Source organism: Anolis carolinensis, unplaced genomic scaffold (assembly GCF_035594765.1).
Source record: "Anolis carolinensis isolate JA03-04 unplaced genomic scaffold, rAnoCar3.1.pri scaffold_7, whole genome shotgun sequence".
Lineage (NCBI taxonomy): Eukaryota > Metazoa > Chordata > Lepidosauria > Squamata > Dactyloidae > Anolis > Anolis carolinensis.
Window position 1 is genome coordinate 22,529,044 of NW_026943818.1, and position 21,874 is coordinate 22,550,917.

Here is a 21,874-nt window from a genome sequence, read left to right on the forward strand (position 1 = left end):
CAATCGACAAGAGTTCTTTCTCTCACCCTGGACATTATTATTCCATAGATATACAGTAGAGTCTCACTTATCCAACATAAACGGGCCGACAGAACGTTGGATAAGCGAATATGTTGGATAACAAGGAGAGATTAAGGAGAAGCCTTTTAAACACCAAATTAAGTTATGATTTTACAAAGTAAGCACCAAAACATCATGTTCTACAACAAATTTGACAGAAAAAGTAGTTCAATATGCAGTAATACAACGTAGTAATTGCTGTATTTATGAATTTAGCACCAAAATATCATGATGTATTGAAAACATTGACTACAAAAATGCGTTGGATAATCCAGAATGTTGGATAAGCGAATGTTGGATAAGTGAGACTCTACTGTATCATGAAAACAGGCATTTAGGAAACCAGGGTTGTTGTATGTCTTTCGGGCTGTGTGGCCATGTTCCAGAAGCATTCTCTCCTGACGTTTCGCCCACATGGCAGGCATCCTCAGAGGTTGTGAGGTATGGGTTTTAGGAAACCCATTGGGTGCCATGAAGCGAGTCACACTCTCTCGGCCTCAAGGCTCTTTGGAAACCCAGCGATGGGGCCAGAAACATTTTCCTCCTCCCCAAACTCCTAGGATGCCACAGCAGTCCGTCATGGTATCAAACGGGGCTTTGAAAAATGCGCGCCTTTCTCTCAGGCTCCGCCGCCATTACCTTTGCTAAGCTGGCAGGGGCCCGTTTCTGTCAGGTCGCCAGCCGTTTGGAAGCCGGCGGCGACCAGCTTGGCCCTCAGGCCCGGGGCGAGGGGAAGGCTGCCCACATCCCTGGCCTCCATTTTGAAAGAGGGAGGAGGAGAAGGGCGAGCGTGAGGGGAGGAGAAGGGGGCGGGCCGCCATTTTGTTGTCTCCGCCTCCTGCCTCACCTTGTGTCCCTCACAAGGTGCCATCCTGTGACAAGTGAATACTGTATCATACATATGAATGTGTTGTGCTTCAAGACATAAAAGTGTATTTGGCGTTTTTGGTTTTGGATTCAGGCTTCAAAGGAGCGCCCATGCGAAGGCCTTGGTCCCTTCCAGTCAGCGCCATAGTGTGACACGAAGGCCCCAGTTTGTGTGTGTGTGTGCGCGCGAGGCGGGCGCGCGCCCAGTGAAGGGCCAACGGTCGGGAGAAAGACAGGCCAGGAAGCGCCGCCATTTTGAGGAGGAAGCAACCCATGGAGGGCTTGGGCGCAGGCAGAAAGCACAGCTCCTGTCCATAATGTCCCCCAAGAGAACCTCCTGGTGAAGGAAGGCCTTTCTCAGCAGGCCTCAAGAGAACAAAAAAAAGTATATATATATATATATAATGAAACTTTATAATATAACATTGCCTATAATGAAATATAGATATTGTATTCCATAATTATAAATATTATGCATATAATGGAATATATATTAAAGAATGCTGGACATTTAGACATGTATAGGATATCTTTAATATTCTAAGTTTATATGTATTTAAGGCAGGGGTCCCCAAACTAAGGCCCAGGGGCCGGATGCGGCCCTCCAAGGTCATTTACCTGGCCCCTGCCCTTAGTTTTATAATATAATATTTTTATATCAGTTTTAATAATATAATATATTGTATATACATACAGTAGAGTCTCACTAATCCAAGCCTCTGGATAATCCAAGCCATTTTTGTAATCAATGTGTTCAATATATCGTGATATTTTGGTGCTAAATTCGTAAATACAGTACAGTAGAGTCTCGCTTATCCAACATAAACGGGCCAGCAGAATGTTGGATAAGCGAATATGTTGGATAATAAGGAGAGATTAAGGAAAAGCCTATTAAACATCAAATTAGGTTATGATTTTACAAATTAAGCACCAAAACATCATGGTTAACAACAAATTTGACAGAAAAAGTAGTTCAATACACAGTAATGTCATGTTGTAATTACTGTATTTACGAATTTAGCACCAAAATATCACGATATATTGAAAACATTGACTACAAAAATGCGTTGGATAATCCAGAACGTTGGATAAGTGAGACTCTACTATAATTACAACATAACATTTCTGTGTATTGAACTACTTTTTCTGTCAAATTTGTTGTATGACCTGATGTTTCGGTGCTTAATTTGTGAAATCATAACCTAACTTGATGTTTAATAGGCATTTCCTTAATCCCTCCTTATTATCCAAGATATTCGCTTATCCAAGCTTCTGCCGGCCCGTTTAGCTTGGATAAGTGAGACTCTACTGTATAATATTGATAAAAAATATTATAAAGTTATACAATATAATACTAATAATAATACCATATAATAATATTAATTATGTTATATATTACATATACAGTAATATTACAGTATAGTGGTATAGTTCAATATAGTAATATATAATGCTAATATTGTGCTATGCTAATAATATAATATATTGTATGTACATACAGCTGCTCTGAGTTCCCTTCGGGGTGAGAAGGGCGGGATATAAATGTAGTAAATAAAGGTAGTAAATAAATAAATAAATAATTTTAGGCTTAGGCTCGCCCAAAGTCTGAAATGACTTGAAGGCACACAACAACAACAACAACAACCCTAATTAACTTGACTATCTTATTGGCCAGAAGCAGGAGCACACTTCCCATTGAAATCCTGATAAATGTATGTTGGTTAAAATTATTTATATTTTTAAATATTGTATTGTTTTTTCATTGTTGTTGTTGTTGTTTTTGCACTACAAATAAGACATGTGCAGTGTGCATCAGAATTTATTTGTATTTTTTTCAAATGATAATCCGGCCCCTCAACAGTCTGAAGGATGTGGACCGGCCCTTGGCTTAAAAAGTTTGAGGACCCCTGGTTTAAGGCATCGAATTGTGCCATATGTAAGCCGCCTTGAGTCCCCCTCGGGGTGAGAAAGGCAGAGTATAAATAGGATAAATAAATAAATAAAATTATATATACGTATATAAAAGAGTGATGGTATCACGGCGACCCACAAAACAACAAAACTAAAGGCCCCCCAACCTCGAAATTTGACAACACAACCCATCATCCACGCCTCTAGGTTGATACAACAAAAAGAAAAGAAAAATAAAGTCCTAATTAGAGAGAGAGGAATAATTGCTTTTATCCAATTGCTGCCAGTTAGAAGGCTAAGCTCCTCCAACTTGGTCTCCTAGCAACCCAATAAAAAATAATAAAAAACACTAAAAAATAATTAAAAACACTAAAAAATTAATACAATAAAATACTATAACAGAAAATAACTAAAAATAATACTAGAAAATAATAAATGTAATAAAAAGATAACTTACAATAAAATTTATAAAAAAAATACAAATAACGTCAAATAAAAATTGCACAATTTTTAACCAATATCACCACCACTTTGCCACAGCAACGCGTGGCCGGGTACAGCTAGTAGTAATATATAATGCTAATGTTGTGCTTTGTTAATAATATAATATATTGTATGTACATACAGCTGCTCTGAGTCCCCTTCGGGGTGAGAAGGGCGGGATATAAATGTAGTAAATAAATGTAGTAAATGAATAAATAAATAATTTTAGACTTAGGCTCGCCCAAAGTCTGAAATGACTTGAAGGCACACAACAACAACAACAACAATCCTAATTAACTTGACTATCTCATTAGCCAGAAGCAGGCCCACACATCCTATTGAAATCCTGATAGGTTTATGTTGGTTAAAATTGTTTTCATTTTTAAATATTTTATTGTTCTTTCATTGTTGTTGTTGTTTTGCACTACAAATAAGACATATGCAGTGTGCATAGGGATTTGTATTTCTTTTTCAAATGATAATTCGGCCCCTCAACAGTCTGAAGGATTGTGGACTGGCCCTTGGCTTAAAAAGTTTGAGGACCTCTAGTTTAGGGCATCGAATTGTGCCATATGTAAGCCGCCTTGAGTCCCCCTCGGGGTGAGAAAGGCAGAGTATAAATAGGATAAATAAATAAATAAATATACAGTAGAGTCTCACTTATGTTGGATAATAAGGAGATATTAAGGAGAAACCTATTAAACATCAAATTAGGTTATGATTTTACAAATTAAGCACCAAAACATCATGTTATACAACACATTTGACAAAAAAAGTAATTCAATACGCAGTAATGCTATGTAGTAATTACTGTATTTGCGAATTTAGCACCAAACTATCATGATGTATTGAAAACATTGACTACAAAAATGCGTTGGATAATCCAGAACGTTGGATAAGCGAGTCTTGGATAAGTGAGACTCTACTGTAATACAATATAATAATATTAATTGTGTATTATATTTTACATGTAATATTACTAATAATATTACAATATATTGATACAGTACAGTATAGTAATTTCTTACCAGTATTGTACTATGCTAATATAATATTGTATGCAAATGTAATTTGTCAGCCGCTCTGAGTCCCCTTCGGGGCGAGAAGGGCGGCATATAAATGTAGCAAATATATATATATATACACACACACACACACACACACACACACACAGTGTTCCCTCATTGCAGGGGTTAGGTTCCAGGACCACCCGCAATAATTCGCTTATCCAAGGTTCTGCCGGCCCGTTTAGCTTGGATAAGTGAGACTCTACTGTATATAATATATATAATTTATTATTATATAGAATGACATTTATATATGTGTGTGTGTATATAATATATATACTTTTGTGTGTGTATATATATATATATATATACACACACACACACACACACACTATAACTATATACAGTAGAGTCTCACTTATCCAAGATAAACGGGCCGGCAGAACATTGGATAAGTGAAAACCTTGTATAATGAGGGATTAAGAAAAAAGCCTATTAAACATAAAATTGCATTATGATTTTACAAATTAAGCACCAAAACATCATGTTTTACAAGAAATTGACAGAAAAAGCACTTCAATACACAGTAATGTTATGTCGTAATTACTGTATTTACGAATTTAGCACCAAAACATTGCAACATTGACTACAAAAAAATGACTACTAAAAGGCAGACTGCCTTGGATAATACAGAACCTTGGATAAGTGAACCTTGGATAAATGAGACTCTACTATATGTATGTATAGAGTCTCACTTATCCAAGACCACCCGCAATAATTCGCTTATCCAAGGTTCTGCCGGCCCGTTTATCTTGGATGTGAGACTCTACTGTATATATAACGAAATATATATAATTTATTATTATATAGAATGACATTTATATATGTGTGTGTGTATATATATATATACATATATACACACACACACACACACATATATATACTTTGTATGTATATATATATATATATATATATATATATATATATATATATATAGTGTGTATATATATATATACATATATATACACACACACACATATATATACTTTGTATGTATATATATATATATATATATATATAGTGTGTGTGTATATATATATATATATATATATATTGTATATATATGTATATATATATATATATACACACACACACACACACACACACATACACACACACACACACACACATATATACACACACACACACAAACTATAACTGTATAGATTCTTACTTATCCAAGATAAACGGGCCGGCAGAACCTTGGATAAGCGAAAATCTTGGATAATAAGGAGGGATTAAGAAAAAAGCCTATTAAACATAAAATTGCATTATGATTTTACAAATTAAGCACCAAAACATCATGTTTTACAAGAAATTGACAGAAAAAAGCAGTTCAATACACAGTAATGTTATGGGATACCCAATCAGAGTTTAAGAAGACCTGGTCTATGTGAAATCAACAGTAAATTATACATGCTTAAACATATAAATGTGAGGTTTCCGTGAGATACGTTGTATGTTCATACCTTTCACTATAGCTTTTGCTCTTGTAAGGGATTGGCGTCAACTCCAGTTTGCCAATAAGACAATTCTGGTGTCACAAAACGGCACAGGTCTTTAAAGTGTGTCACCAACAAGAAACTTTTCTAAAGCTCTGCTGTAAATGCACCCATCAAGGCTGGATCTGCACTGCCATATATATCCAGTTCAACGCAAAAGGATCCAGAAAGGGGTATACAGTAGTGTAGAAGGAGCCTAAGACAGCGAGGGAATGTGGTGTCGGTTTACAGGGGCCTGTGCAGGAATAAATGATGGTCTCTGCACCATCCGGCTCATCTTCACGTGGTGCTAAAACCTTGTTTGTCCTTCTTTGCCAGACTGAGGAGGATGGCCCATGCCCTCCCCATCCCCTGCCCAGTGCAGATCGGCACAGTGAGAAACGAATCCCTCGAAGCCCGTTTACACGAGTTTGTGAAGCAAGGGAACTACGCCAAAGTGAAGAAGCTCCTCAAAAAAGGTAAGGGAGCCACGGCTTTGGGCTTTGCACCTTCAGTGGCTCTTTCTGTTTCCAATAATTTGAGGGGGAAAATATCATGGCTCAAGGCTCTGAATCATAGGAGTTGTGTGGTTTGCTAGCCAAACTGACTCAGAAGAGGGCTAGCACACCACACAACTCCTATGAAACCATGAGTTTTAAATCATGTTCTATGTTCATTGTGTTTTAGCTGTGTTCCATGGATTTTAAGATGTGTATGTTCTAACATGTGCTTTGAAGGAATGTATTGCAATATATCAATTTATTATAACTATGAGTTGTAAGGCAAGGCAGGGAATAAATAAAAATTAATATTACTGAAAGATAATGTTATTGAAAGACCTTATACAACTACAACTCCTATGGTTCCATAGCACTCAGCTCTAGTAGTTAAGGTGGAAAATAAATAATAATTATTATTAGTAGTAACTGCCCTGCTAATTAATAATAATGGTTAATAAAGTGTTAAATAAATTGAAAATCATCATCATCTGCCCTGCCAGTAAAAGTTGTTGTTGTTGTTATTATTATTACAGTAGAGTCTCACTTATCCAACATTCGCCTATCCAACGTTCTGGATTATCCAACGCAGTTTGCCTTTTAGTAGTCAAGTGTTTTTGTAGTCAATGTTCTCAATACATTGTGATGTTTCGGTGCTAAATTCGTAAATACAGTAATTACTACATAACGTTACCATATACTGAACTATTTTTTTCTGTCAGTTTGTTGTAAAACATGATGTTTTGTTGCTTAATTTGTAAAATCATAACATAATTTGGTGTTTAATAGGCTTTTCCTTAATATCTCCTTATTGTCCAACATTATCACTTATCCAACGTTCTACCGGCCCGTTTATGTTGGATAAGTGAGCCTCTACTGTAATGGTTAATAAAGTGTTAAATACATTGAAAATCATCATAATCTGCCCTGCCAGTAAAAGTAGTAGTAGTAGTAGTTGTTGTTATCGTTGTTGTTGTTGTTCTTCTTCTTCTTCTTCTTCTTCTTCTTATTATTATTATTATTATTATTATTATTATTATTATTATTATTATTATTATTATTATTATGTGCCCTAGCATTTAAAGTGGGAAATAAATACAGAATTATTATTGCTGTTATTATTAAATGTCCTGGCAATTAAAGTGATGAATAAATAGAACATTATTCTTATTATCATTGGAAGATAATGCTGGCAAATATGCAACTCTTATTATTCCATAAACATTGAACCCCAGCACTCCAAACTGTGTTAATTGTGGCTATTCATAACCGAGAAGGGTGGTTGCAACCATTGCAAACTCAAAGCTGTTTCAGTGTGGATGTAAATGCTAAATCCTGTGCATAAATCTTATGATGAACACCTGTTTGGACTGCATTCTAGTTTTGTGCTCCATTTCCCAGAACCTGCCTTGGCCAGCAATGTCTTCTGGGAGGTGTAGTCCAAAGGGCAAATGCCCCAGTGTTTTGGGCTCTGTTGTGTGGTTTTCCATTTAAATTCCAGTAATGTCATTAATATTGAAAGGAAATCAGTGGACTCAGCTCAAGAGAGTGAACATTTTGTGCTGGGTTTGTGAGAGGCGTTAGCTATGCTAATTAGGGGGCGTGGTTTTCTTCAAGCTTTTCGGTACTTTCACTACAAAGTGAATTAAAATGAATTTATACCACTGTGGCAGTGTCTGGGGTCAGGGTCTTGCATTGCCTGGAATCAACATTATGCAAAATCAGGGGTTTATGATACTTGGGCTGCAAGCAGAGGGTTGCATCGAGGGTGTTTGATTTGTAACTTGCACTAATATTGAAAGCTAGCTGCATCGACTGGATGTTTCAGCAGATCAGACAGAAGTTAAGACTATACTTTCAGGGATCATTTCTATAGTGTCTTACTAGAGAAGTGCATTCGAAAGTGATCGGTCGAGCGAACCACGAGGAGGAGTCAAAGTGTTCTCTTCTGAGCGCGAAGCGAGCTTGCGGGATCCCTTTTTTGGGTTTCCTGCTTGTTATTGATGACCGTTCTGCTTCCTTCTTGTAAGGAAGTCAGAGGGAGAGAACACAGGCTGAGTGGTTTGCTCAAAAAGCTTTTTTAAACCAGTTCTAAAAACAGGCTTTACTCTAATATCACAATCATAGAACAGTGCTACCTTTACACTATTATGTAATTGGGTTGCTGTGAGTTTTCCAGGCTGTCTGGCCATGTTCCAGAAGTATTCTCTCCTGCCGTTTTATCCACCTCTATGGCAGGCATCCTCAGAGGTTGTGAGGTCTGTTGAAAGTTAGAAAAGTGGGGTTTACATATCCGTGGCATGTCCAGGGTGGAAGAAAGAACTCTTTTCTGTTTGAGACTACAGTGTGAATGTTGCAATTGGTCACCTTGATTAACATTGAATGGCCTTGCAGCCTCACAGCCTGGCTGCTTCCTGCCTGGGGGAATCCACAGATATATAAATGTGCTAATGTGGTTAGAGTGTTGAACTGGGAAGCTAAGGGTTAGAACCTCTCACTCTGCAATGGACATCCACAGATGACCTCGGGCAAGTCACAATCTCTCAACCTTTTGAACAAATCCTGTCTTAATGTGTTGTCGAAGACTTTCATGGCCAGAATTACTGGATTGCAAGTGTGAATGTTGCAGTTGGCCAGCTTGATTAGCATTGAATGGCCTTGCAGCTTCAAAGCCTGGCTGCTTCCAATCTTTATATTGCTGCTGCAGTCCCCCCACTTATGAAGTTTGACTGAATTGTATTGGTGGTTGTTTGATATTATTACTGTTGTATTAACTTTTGTTTTAACTTTTGTTTTATTACCTTATTGTGTTGTAACCTGTGTATATTGTGCTAATGTATTTGTGTTGTTACTTTTGTAACAATGTGAGCTGCCCCGAGTCCTCGCGGGGAGATGGTGGCGGTGTATAAAGTTTTATTTTATTATTATTCCTGCCCGGGGGAATCATTTGTTGGGAGGTGTTCGCTGGCTCTGATTTTTTTCCTGTCTTGAATTCCCCTGTTTACTGAGTGTTGTTCTTTATTTACTGTCCTGATTTTAGATTTTTTTAAAATACTGGTAGCCAGATATTGTTCATTTTCGTGGTTTCCTCCTTTCTGTTGGAATTGTCCACTTGCTTGTGGATTTCAATGGCTTCTCTGTGTAGTCTGACAAGGTGGTTGTGAGAGTGGTCCAGCATTTCTGTGTTCTCAAATAATATGCTGTGTCCTGATTGGTTCATCAAGTGTTCTGCTATGGCTGACTCTTCTGGTTGGATTGCCCTGCAGTGCCTGTCATGTTCCCCCAAGCAGTAAACAGCCAGACCCAGAAGTTGAAAGGCTATTCAATTCTAATCATGGTGGCCAATTGAAGCATTCACACTTGTCTCAAACCGAAAAAGAGTTCTTTCTCCCACCCTGGACGTTATTCCAGAAATATATAAACCCCACTTGCCTAATTTCCAACAGACTTCACAATCTTTGATGATGCCTGCCATAGATGGGGGCGAAATGTCAGGAAAGAATGCTTCAGGAAAATTTATTTATTTACAGTATTTATATTCTGCCCTTCTCACCCCGAAGGGGACTCAGGGTGGATCACATTGTACACATATAAGGCAAACATTCAATGCCATATAACATAGAGAAGAGACAGAGACAGACGCAGAGGCAATTTAAACCTTGTGTTGTCGAAGGCTTTCATGGCCGGGATCACAGGGTTGTTGTATGTCTTTCGGGCTGTGTGACCATGTTCCAGAAGTATTCTCTCCTGACGTTTCGCCCACATCTATGGCAGGCATCCTCAGAGGTTGTTGTATGTCTTTCGGGCTGTGTGACCATGTTCCAGAAGTATTCTCTCCTGACGTTTCGCCCACATCTATGGCAGGCATCCTCAGAGGTTGTGAGGTTACCTCACAACCTCTGAGGATGCCTGCTATAGATGTGGGCGAAACGTCAGGAGAGAATACTTCTGGAACATGATCACACAGCCCGAAAGACATAGAACAACCCAATTTAAACCTTCTCCAGCTTCCTGAGGGTATGCGGGGGAGCAGCTGCTTCATCATCCACTGCGATGGCAACTTCCTCATTCCAACGGCGGCTGGATGATTTTTATGTTGTCGCAAATTAGCCTCCCCACATATAAGTGGTTCCAAAATTTCCTACTTGATAGATGCCACTATCTTTCGGGTTGCTTCAGTGAATAACGAGCAGGGGCTATATTTTTATTTTAATTGTTGAGTGCTCATCCCGACACGGGCTGGCCTCGAACTCATGACCTCTTCGTCAGAATGATTTATTGCAGCTGGCTGCTAACCAGCCTGCACCACAGCCGGGCCATACAGCTTGGAAAACTCACAGCAACCCAGTATTAATATGGTTTTGTACTATGGATCAAGGTTATTGAATCCTGGTACAGTAGAGTCTCACTTATCCAAGCCTCACTTATCCAAGCTTCTGGATTATCCAAGCCATTTTTGTAGCCAATGTTTTCAATTTATTGTGATATTTTGGTGCTAAATTAATAAATATAGTAATTACAACATAACTTTACTGCGTATTGAACTACTTTTTCTGTCAAATTTGTTGTATAACATGATGATTTGGTGCTTAATTTGCAAAATCATAACCTAATTTGATGTTTAATAGGCTTTTCCTTAATCCCTCCTTATTATCCAAGATATTTGCTCATCCAAGCTTCTGCCGGCCCGTTTAGCTTGGATAAGTGAGACTCTACTGTAGTTGCTGTTTTACAAGCCTTCTCTGTCCGTGTTGTTGCTTCTCCCAAACTACAACTCCCATGATTCCCTAGGTAGACATTGTGTGTCTTTGCAAAGGCGGTGAGCAGGCGAGCGCCCTCGTGTGGTGAGAACCAGCCATTCCTTTCTTCCAAAGCTGACTAGCGTTTCTGCCCTTGCGCCCTCTAGGCGTCGCTCTCCTGAGCCAAGCTCGTGCCTGATTGGTTTCCTTGCCTGTTCTATGCAAATAGGAAGCCAACGAGAGGATTGTGGGTCCGGTGCCGGTCCGGTAGAAAACGCCCGCTTGGAAAGGCGTTCGTCCAAATTAAATTCCTCTGGAAACGACGTGGCGAAGTTTTCGTCCCAGGGAGCGATTCCATTGCAAAAGAGCGTTGTCGCTACGAGGTTGCTGTGACCTAAAGAGCGGGCGTGTAGAGTCAGGCTCGGAGGGTTGAGTGGGAATCTTTAAGACTATACTTTCAGGGATCATTTCTATAGTGTCTTACTAGAGAAGTGCATTCGAAAGTGATCGGTCGAGCGAACCACGAGGAGGAGTCAAAGTGTTCTCTTCTGAGCGCGAAGCGAGCTTGCGGGATCCCTTTTTTGGGTTTCCTGCTTGCTATTGATGACCGTTCTGCTTCCTTCTTGTAAGGAAGTCGGAGGGAGAGAACACAGGCTGAGTGGTTCGCTCAAAAACCTTTTTTTAAACCAGTTCTAAAAACAGACTTTAATATTATAATCATAGAATAGCGTCACCATTACACTATTATGTAAATGCTGTGAGTTTTGTCGGTTGTCTGGCCATGTTCCAGAAGCATTCTCTCCTGGCGTTTTTCCCACGTCTATGGCTGCTATTTTCTGAGGTCTGTCCGTTGTGGTTTATATATCTGTGGAATGATGTCCAGGGTGGGAGGAAGAACTCTTCTCTGTTTGAGGCAAGTGTGATTGTTGCCATTGTCCACCTTGATTAGCATTGAATGGCCTGGAAGCTTGGCTGCTTCCTGCCTGGGGGAGTCTACAGGTATATAAACCCCACTTGCCTAGTTTCCAACAGGCCTTGCAACCTGTGAGGATGTCTACCATAGATGAGGGGGAAACGTAAGGAGAGAATGCTTCTGGAACATGACCATGCTGCCTGCAACCCAGTGATTCCCGGACATGAAAGCCTTTGATGACACATAATACAGTAGAGTCTCACTAATCCAAGCCTCTGGATAATCCAAGCCATTTTTGTAGTCAATGTTTCCAATATACAGTAGAGTCTCACTTATCCAACATAAACGGGCCGGCAGAATGTTGGATAAGTGAATATGTTGGATAATAAGGAGAGGTTAAGGAGAAGCCTATTAAACATCAAATTAGGTTATGATTTTACAAATTAAGCACCAATACATCATGTTATACAACAAATCTGGCAGAAAAGGTAGTTCAATACACAGTAATGCTACGTAGTAATTACTGTATTTACGAATTTCGCACCAAAATATCATGATATATTGAAAACATTGACTACAAAAATGCGTTGGATAATCCAGAACGTTGGATAAGCGAGTGTTGGATAAGTGAGACTCTACTGTATCGTGATATTTTGGTGCTAAATTCGTAAATACAGTAATTACAACACAACATTACTGCGTATTGAACTACTTTTTCTGTCAAATTTGTTGTCTAACATGAAGTTTTGGTGCTTACTTTGTAAAATCATAACCTAATTTGATGTTTAATAGGCTTTTCCTTGATCAGTCCTTATAATCCAAGATATTCGCTTATCCAAGCTTCTGCCGGCCCGTTTAGCTTGGATTAGTGAGACTCTACTGTAATAATAATAATAATAATTAATAATATATAATATATTTAATAATACAGTAGAGTCTCACTTATCCAACATAAACAGGCCAGCAGAATGTTGGATAAGCAAAAATGTTGGATACTAAGGAGGGATTAAGGAAAAGCCTATTAAACATCAAATTACGTTATGATTTTACAAATTAAGCACCAAAACATCATGTTACACAACAAATTTCACAGAAAAAGTAGTTCAATACGCAGTAATGCTATGTAGTAATTGCTGTATTTACGAATTTAGCACCAAAATGTCACAACATTGACTACAAAAACATTGACTACTAAAAGGCAGACTGCGTTGGATAATCCAGAAGCGGATGTTGGATAAGTGAGACTCTACTGTATATATATATTTCGTGCCAGGAGCAACTTGAGTTGCTTCTGGAGTGAGAGAATTGGCCGTCTGCAAGGACGTTGCCCAGGGGACATTGCCCGGATGTGTTTGATGTTTTTACCATCCTTGTGGGAAGCTTCTCTCATATCCCCGGATGGAGCTGGAGCTGAGAGAGGGAGCTCATCCGCACTCTCCCCAGGTGGGATTCGAACCTGGCAGCTTTCAGGTCAGCAACCCAACCTTCAAGTCACAAGGCTTTTATCCCCTTGGCCACCAGAGGCTTCTTTTATTAATAATATATAAATAATATATTTAATAATATATGCTGTTGTAAGGAGCCCCGGTGGCGAAGTGTGTTAAAGCGCTGAGCTGCTGAACTTGCAGACCGAAATGTCCCAGGTTCAAACCCCAGGAACGGCATGAGCACCCACTGTCAGCTCCAGCTCCTGCCAACCTAGCAGTTTAAAAACATGCCAATGTGAGTAGATCAATAGGTACCGCTCCAGCGGGAAGGTAAGGGCGCTCCATGCAGTCATGCCAGTGGCCACATGACCTTGGAGGTATCTACGGACAACACCGGCTCTTTGGCTTAGAAATGGAGATGAGCACCAACCCCCAGAGTCAGACATGACTGGACTTAACATCAGGGGAAACCTTTACCTTTATATGCTGTTGTATTGTTTTATCTGTCAATCGGGCTTGTTCCCCATGTGAAATGCTCCGAGTTCCCTCGGGGAAATGGAAGCAGGTTATAAATAAAGTATTATTATTATTATTATTAATTATCTTGTTTGCTGTGTCATACAATATAATTAATAATAATAATAATAATAATAATAATAATAATACTTTATTTATAACCCGCTTCAATCTCCCTGACGGGACTCAGATCATTTCAAGTGGGGACCAAGCCTGATCGACAGATAAAACAATACAACAGCATATATTATTTAAAAAATGATAACAGTAAAATAACCTTAATAAAATACATAATGTAATTATTCTGTTATCCAGATGTATGTGCTTTTGATAGTACCATACTTGTTTCCTTTCATTAGGGGCTCTATGGGTCTCGTTTTTATTTTATTCCTTTTTCCTCTCTTTTTTGTATTACAGTCCCCAAATGTGTATGTGTGTGTGATCCTTTTGGTAGCCAGTGCATGTGTGTGTGTGTGTGTGTGTGTATATATATATATATATATATATATACACACACACTCCTTTCGGTAGCCAGTGTAAAGTGGTTTGAGTGTTGGACTGGAAAGCGAAGGGTTGGAATCTCCACTCTGTAATGGGCATTTATGGATGACCTTAGGCAAGTCACACACTCAACCTTCTGAACAAGTCCTGTTTTAATGTGTTGTTGAAGGCTTTTAGGCCAGAATACCTGGGTTGCAAGTGTGAATGTTGCAGTTGGCCAGCTTGATTAGCATCAAATGACCTAGCAGCTTCAAAGCTTGGCTGTTTCCTGCCTGGGGGAATTATTTATTATTTATTTATTTCAATTATTTATACCCCACCCTTCCCACCCGAGGGGACTCAGAGAGGCTTACAAGTGGCAATTGATGTCGTTACACCATTATACAATGAACTAAAACATTAAAACAGTTTAAACAGTCATAAAATACAATACAAAGTGCTTATGCCATTCATCCACCAGACCTTATACAAGAGCTTTAATTCAGACCGCATCGAAGCCAACACATACTTTGTGTATGTGTCGAAGCCAACACATACTTCCCAACATCCTTTGTTGGGAAATGATTAGCTGGCCCTGATTGTTTCTTGTCTGGAATTCCCCTATTTTTGAGTGTTGTTCTTTATTTGCTGTCCTAATTTTAAAGTTTTTTTTAATACCGATAGCCAGATTTTGTTCATTTTCATGGTTTCCTCCATTCTGTTGAAATTGTCCACATGCTTGTGGATTTCAGTGGCTTCTCTGTGTAGTCTGACATGGGGATTGTCAGAGTGGTCTAGAATTTCAGTCTTCTCAAATATTATACCGTGTCCAGATTGGTTGATCAAGTGCTCTGCTATTGCTGACTTTTCTGGTTGAATTAGTCTGCAGTGCCTTTTATGTTCCTTGTTTCGTGTTAGGACGATGCTGCAGTTGGGGGTCCCTATGTAGACTTGTCCACAGCTGTGTGATATATTGTAGATCCCTGTTGTGGTGAGATGAGAGGATCCCTCTTGTCCTTTGCTGAACGTAGCATTTGTTGGATTTTCTTAGTGGGTCTGTAGATGGTTTGTAGGTTGTGTTTTTTCATCAGCTTCTCTATGTGGTCAGTGGTCCCTACCTCTGGGTGGATCTTTGTCTTGACTCTCGTGGCTTGGTCTTGGCCTTGTTTTAGAGTCAACTTCAATCAGAGATGACTTGAAAACAGACCAGTAGCCCTCTGTTCTCTCCTAAGGAGAAGGAAGACTCATTGTGCCAATGTTTCAGTGCCAGAGAAGGCCATCACAGGTTGCCTTGCTCAAAAGCAAACAGTATTTTCTCTCACACAAGAGTCAGAATGTTTCTGGTTTACTCCAAAGGAAAATACGTGATTTTTGAGGGCAGGATGGGGGGACATAAACCAAAGGAAAGATGCCAAGGATTGTAGTCTTGAGCACATTTTCAGTCCCATAACAGTTTCGCAACCAGAGAAACCAATTGAGTGTGTTACTCTTGAAAGTACAACAGGATCCTGAGGAGGTTGTGTTTAGGGGAGGGGTCATGCAAAAATGCCCAGGTTAATTCCTCCACCCCTGCTGCTTGTATTTATTTTTAACACTGTTTTCACATATTTGGTAAAAGAACTGTTTGCTGCTAAGGTTTGAAAGATGTTTTTTTTGTTTGTTTGTTTCCTGGAAAGGCAAAATGTATGTGAGAGCATGGTCACTGTAACTTTGGGAGTCAGGCAAGAGAGGCAGGCCCAGTGGGTTGAGGTGGGAATCTTTAAGACTATACTTTCAGGGATCATTTCTATAGTGTCTTACTAGAGAAGTGCATTCGAAAGTGATCGGTCGAGCGAACCACGAGGAGGAGTCAAAGTGTTCTCTTCTGAGCGCGAAGCGAGCTTGCGGGATCCCTTTTTTGGGTTTCCTGCTTGCTATTGATGACCGTTCTGCTTCCTTCTTGTAAGGAAGTCGGAGGGAGAGAACACAGGCTGAGTGGTTTGCTCACATATCTTTTTAAACAAGTATAAAAAGCAGATTTTAGATGTAGTCTTGTACTCTGAGAGATGGAAGTTCACATCCTTGCTCAGCCATGGGAATCATCTGGATAGCCTTGAGCAAGTCACACTCTCTCAACCTCACAGGAAGCCAATGGAAGTCAGAGGGAGAGATAAAACACAGGCTGAGTGGGTTCGCTCACATGTTTTTTAAAACAAATAATAAAAACAGTTATTAGACACGAACCTCTGCATTTGCCCAAACCTTCATATTATTGTTGTTATATATATGTATATTTATTTATTACAGTCAATGACCAGCAACATTTATTGTTGTTATTTTTGTGTTCATTTTTGTTGATATATTGTGTGTCACATGCAACAATTTTTGAACTGATTACATTTCACCAGTTTTATCTGTAAACAAACAGAGGTGATTACACTATGTTACAAAATTTGAAAAACATTCTTTTTCAGTGTGTTGTTGAAGGCTTTCATGGCCGGGATCACAGGTTTGTTGTATGTTTTCTGGGCTGTATGGCCATGTTCCAGAAGTATTCTCTCCTGATGTTTCGCCCACATCTATGGCAGGCATCCTCAGAGGTTGTGAGGTACCTCACAACTTTCTGAGGATGCCTGACATAGATGTGGGCGAAACGTCAGGAGAGAATACTTCTGGAACATGGCCATACAGCCCGGAAAACCTACAATTCTGTTTCTGATCTGAAAGTGTTATTCCTTGTTTATGTGTATGGTACCTATTTGAAAATAGTTGTTCTACTCCAAAAACTTTGTTTTTGTGGTGGCCACAAACTATGTTGAATTAGTTGAGACTCTTATCAGGTATTCATTGAAAAACTAGAGCAAAATGTGCTATAGTAGGATGTTCCTCAAAAACAAAGTTTTTGCAGTTTAATCCATATTTTTCATGTTTTATGATAGAACCAATTAGGAAATGACATTCATAATCCAGGAACAAAAATCATGTTACATAGTATTATTGTTCAATAAATAATTCTTTAAAATATTCGAACAGTATTGTACTTGCTGTAATTTATGAGCTCCCTGAGTCCCAGTTTTGGGAGGGTGGGTTTATTTTTCACTATAGAAATTATACAAGCAGCACTACATCAGTATAAGATAAAGGTTTCCCCTGACGTTAAGTCCAGTCATGTCTGACTCTGGGGGTTGGTGCTCATCTCCATTTCTAAGCCGAAGAGCCGGCATTGTCCGTAGACACCTCCAAGGTCATGTAGCCATTGGCATGACTGCATGGAGCGCCGTTACCTTCCCGCCGGAGCGGTACCTATTGATCTCACATTTGCATGTTTTCAAACTGCTAGGTTGGCAGGAGCTGGAGCTAACAGTGGGCGCTCAAGCCGCTCCCGGGATTTGAACCTGGGACCTTTCGATCTGCAAGTTCAGCAGCTCAGCGCTTTAACGCACTTCGTCACCGGGGCTCCAATACCAATAATAATAGAGAAAAATAATAAATGTAATAATGCCAATAATAATAGAGGAAAATAATAAATGTACCATATATGTAAAGGTAAAGGTTTTCCCCTAGCGTTAAGTCCAGTCATGACCAATTCTGGGGGTTGGTGCTCATCTCCATTTCTAAGCCGAAGAGCCGGCGTTGTCTGTAGACACCTCCAAGATCATGTGGCCATTGGCATGACTGCATGGAGCGCCGTTACCTTCCCACCGGAGCAGTATCTATTGATATACTCACATTTGCATGTTTTCGAACTGCTAGGTTGGCAGAAGCTGGAGCTAACAGCAGGCACTCAAGCTGCTCCCGGGATTTGAACCTGGCACCTTTCGGCCTGCAAGTTCAGCAGCTCAGCGCTTTAACGCACTTCGCCACCGGGGCTCCATACACCAGTATATGCAGCCATAATCATGAATTTTAAACTCACGTCTTGTGTTTTAATTTTTGTTCTGCATATTTTAATACATACTTTATAGAAATAGGTTTTAAGATGTGTATTTTATGGAATGTTTAAGATTGCTGCATTTTTTGCTTCTTGAGCCATGAGGAGAGATGGGTAAGAAATAAAATTATTATTATTCAGATAATTTATTGTAACATAAAAAGTGTATGTAGCGTCTTTAGTAGCAACCCAGGGGATGCTACAGTGCCAGTAGATAAGTTTGGCCCAGAAAAAGCCTGTGTCAGGGACAATAACAATGGCCATCAGGGGCCTACCTTGGTTTTTGTGACTCGGTCCCGAGGCATCTGCAGAGAAGGTGGTGCTTGAGGGAGGAGTCATGCTAAAGAGCCCAGGTTCAGTCTCCCCTCCCCCGTGCTGGTCAGGATTTATTCCAAGCACAAAATGATAAAATTGGGGAAAGATCTTTACTTTAGAGATTTGGTGATGGTCATTTTGTATTGTGTGTGTTGCTTTCCCTGTGCAGAGGCAAAGCATGGTTAAGGGAGGGTAGTCACTATGACTTGGGAGCTGGGCAGAAGAGGCAAGCTCTGAGGGTTGAGCTGGACATCTTTAAGACTATACTTTCAGGGATCATTTCTATAGTGTCTTACTAGAGAAGTGCATTCGAAAGTGATCGGTCGAGCGAACCACGAGGAGGAGTCACAGTGTTCTCTTCTGAGCGTGAAGCCAGCTTGCGGGATCCCTTTTTTGGGTTTCCTGCTTGCTATTGATGACCGTTCTGCTTCCTTCTTGCAAGGAAGTCAGCGGGAGAGAACACAGGCTGAGTGGTTTGCTCACATATCTTTTTAAACAAGTATAAAAAGCAGATTTTAGATGTAGTCTTGTACTCTGAGAGATGCAAGTTCACATCCTTGCTCAGCCATGGGAATCCTCTGGACAGCCTTGAGCAAGTCACACTCTCTCAACCTCACAGAAAGCCAATGGAAATCAAAGGGAGAGAGAACACAAGCTGAGTAGTTTGCTCACATACCTTTTTAAATGAGTAATAAAAACAGTTATTAGGTATGAACCTCTGCATTTGCCCAAACCTTCATAATATTGTTGTTACTTTTGTGTTCATTTTTTGTTGATATATTGTGTGTCATGTGCAACAATTTTTGAACTGCTTACATTTCACCAGTTTTATTTGTAAACAAACAGAGGTGGTTGCACTATGTTACAAAATTTGAAAAACATTCTGTTTCTGGTTTGAAAGTGTTACGTATTTCTTGTTTATGTGTGTGGTACCTACTTTGAAAATAGTTCTGCTCCAGAAACTTTGTTTTTGTGGTGGCCACAAACTATGTTGAATTAGTTGAGACTGTATCAGATATTCATTGAAAAACTAGAGCAAAACGTGCTATAGCAGGATGTCCCTCAAATACAATTTTTTTTCAGACTTCCCCAAAACAAATCTTGTCAAGAAAATCCTCTGAGAGAACTATGTAAAAAAATCTGAAATAATGTATGTTCCTGGTATGAAAGTGTTATTTCCTGTTTAAGTGTGTGGTCCTTACTTTGGAAATAGTTGTTCAACTCCAGAAACTTTGTTTTTGTGGCTGGCACAAACTACGTTGAATTGGTTGAGACATTATTTTACTTGTGATTGTTCAGTTTATGTCTTCCTGTTCTGTCAAAATATGGCACTGGTGGCAAAAAAGGGAAAGGGAAAGGTTTCCCCTGACGTTAAGTCCAGTCATGTCTGACTCTGGGGGTTGGTGCTCATCTCCATTTCTAAACCGAAGAGCCGGTGTTGTCCATAGACGCCTCCAAGGTCATGTGGCACTGGTGGCAACTGACTGATAAAATCGCACAAAATATAAACTTTAAAGCACACAAATAATGACCAATAGCATCATCTCTAAGCAGCTCTTCTGTCCTATCCAAATAAAAAGGTCTGCATTTTCATTCTCTTGTTAGGGATCTCTGTCAATGCCGTCAATTCGTTGGGACAGACACCTTTATTCACGGCCTCCTTGCTTGGTCTTGAAAAACTTGTTGACATCCTTCTGGATTATGGCTCAGACCCAAATCAGTAAGTATGGAGACTGGGACTCAAATGAAAGGAAATTCCAGTTGAACATTAGAAAGAACTTCCCGACTGTAAGAAGAGCCTCGGAGTGTGGTGTGGTTGAAGCTCCTCCTTTGGAGGCTTTGAAAGAGATGGATGGCCATTAGTCACGGATGCTTTGCATTTGCTTTTCCTGCATGGCAGGGGGTTGGACTAGATGGTCTCTTCTGACTTATGATTGTGTCTGAATTAGTGGAATGGCATCACTGGGTAGTGCAATACTGCAAAAAAATTTCCTCTTGTGTCCCTTTATTATTCTTTTGTGTCCCTTTATATTCTTTATATTCTTTTCCTCTTGTGTCCCTTTATATTCTCAGCCGTTGCTATGATGGGAGCACTCCAGTCCATGCTGCAGCCTTTTCAGGCGATCAGTCAATTCTTAGTAAATTGCTGGATGCAGGGGGAGACTTGCGAGTCCACGACAAGAATGGGAGAAACCCCCAAAGCTGGGCCGTGACAGCCGGGAAGGATATTAGTGCTCAGGTGTGTGCTGGGTGCCTTTTGATGAAAGGTGTGCTTTGTGTTTACGGATGGGGCTCTAGCTAACTCTGTCCCTTCTGTTTTAGATGCTAGAGTTCATCCAGCGCTGTCGGGCACACATGCAGGCTGCCCTCCAGAGTAATTCCTTTGGGCTGTTTAGGAAAGTGGACTCTCCGAAAGGCTTAGTTTTTGCCCTCTCCAAGTTTGGGGGCATCACACAAGGGTAAGATGCTCTGGGGCCAATATACAATATAATATACAACAATACATAATATTAGAATATATTGTATATACATATACAGTAGAGTCTCAGTTATCCAAGCCTCGCTTTTCCAAGTTTCTGCTGGCCTGTTTAGCTTGGATAAGTGAGACTCTACTGTAATATTGATAATAATATTATAATGTAATACAGTAGAGTCTCACTTATCCAAGACTCGCTTATCCAAGTTTCTGGATTATCCAAGCCATTTTTGTAGTCAATGTTTTCAATACATCATGATATTTTGGTGCTAAATTCATAAATACAGTAATTTCAACATAACATTACTGCGTATTGAACTGCTTTTTCTGTCAAATTTGTTGTAAAACATGATGTTTTGGTGCTTAATTTGTAAAATCATAACCTAATTTGATGTTTAATAGGCTTTTCCTTAATCCCTCCTTATTATCCAAGATATTCGCTTATCCAAGCTTCTGCCGGCCCGTTTAGCTTGGATGAGTGAGACGCTACTTTAATACAGTAGAGTCTCATTTATCCAACACTCGCTTATCCAACATTCTGGATTATCCAACACATTTTTGTAGTCAATGTTTTCAATACATCATGATATTTTGGTGCTAAATTCGTAAATACAGTAATTACTACATAGCATTACTGTGTATTAAACTACTTTTTCTGTCAAGTTTGTTGTTAACCATGATGTTTTGGTGCTTAATTTGTAAAATCATAATCTAATTTGATGTTTAATAGGC

The 21,874-nt window shown here is 39.5% G+C and overlaps 2 protein-coding genes and 4 non-coding genes across 12 annotated transcripts in view; 5 read left to right on the forward strand and 1 right to left on the reverse strand.

Moving 5' to 3' along the window:
- Positions 1-946, reverse strand: part of rad51c (RAD51 paralog C) — a 38,340-nt gene extending 37,394 nt beyond the window's left edge. For 5 of the 6 annotated variants that reach the window (XR_010000052.1, XM_062958945.1, XM_062958944.1 and 2 more), the window contains exon 1: positions 700-946. Coding sequence is in view for 5 of the 6 variants with exons in the window: in XM_062958945.1 (XP_062815015.1) it covers positions 700-931 (232 nt within the window). In the remaining variant the exon portion in view is untranslated. The remainder of the gene's footprint in view (positions 1-699) is intronic. The other variant, XM_062958941.1, reaches the window with a different exon arrangement.
- Positions 947-1,111: 165 nt separating this feature from the next.
- Positions 1,112-21,874, forward strand: part of tex14 (testis expressed 14, intercellular bridge forming factor) — a 99,559-nt gene continuing 78,796 nt past the window's right edge. The window contains exons 1-5 of one of the 2 annotated variants that reach the window (XM_062958939.1): positions 1,112-1,312; positions 6,209-6,348; positions 20,272-20,386; positions 20,740-20,905; positions 20,989-21,125. In XM_062958939.1, the coding sequence (XP_062815009.1) occupies positions 6,219-6,348; positions 20,272-20,386; positions 20,740-20,905; positions 20,989-21,125 (548 nt within the window). In that variant the 5' untranslated portion in view covers positions 1,112-1,312; positions 6,209-6,218. The remainder of the gene's footprint in view (positions 1,313-6,208; positions 6,349-20,271; positions 20,387-20,739; positions 20,906-20,988; positions 21,126-21,874) is intronic. The other variant, XM_062958938.1, reaches the window with a different exon arrangement.
- Positions 8,212-8,429, forward strand: LOC134293369 (small nucleolar RNA U3). Its single transcript, XR_010000336.1, has one exon. It is a non-coding gene; the product is annotated as a small nucleolar RNA U3 (small nucleolar RNA).
- On the forward strand, positions 11,551-11,768 carry LOC134293367 (small nucleolar RNA U3). The gene has a single exon (XR_010000334.1). It is a non-coding gene; the product is annotated as a small nucleolar RNA U3 (small nucleolar RNA).
- On the forward strand, positions 16,203-16,420 carry LOC134293368 (small nucleolar RNA U3). The gene has a single exon (XR_010000335.1). It is a non-coding gene; the product is annotated as a small nucleolar RNA U3 (small nucleolar RNA).
- Positions 18,924-19,141, forward strand: LOC134293366 (small nucleolar RNA U3). Its single transcript, XR_010000333.1, has one exon. It is a non-coding gene; the product is annotated as a small nucleolar RNA U3 (small nucleolar RNA).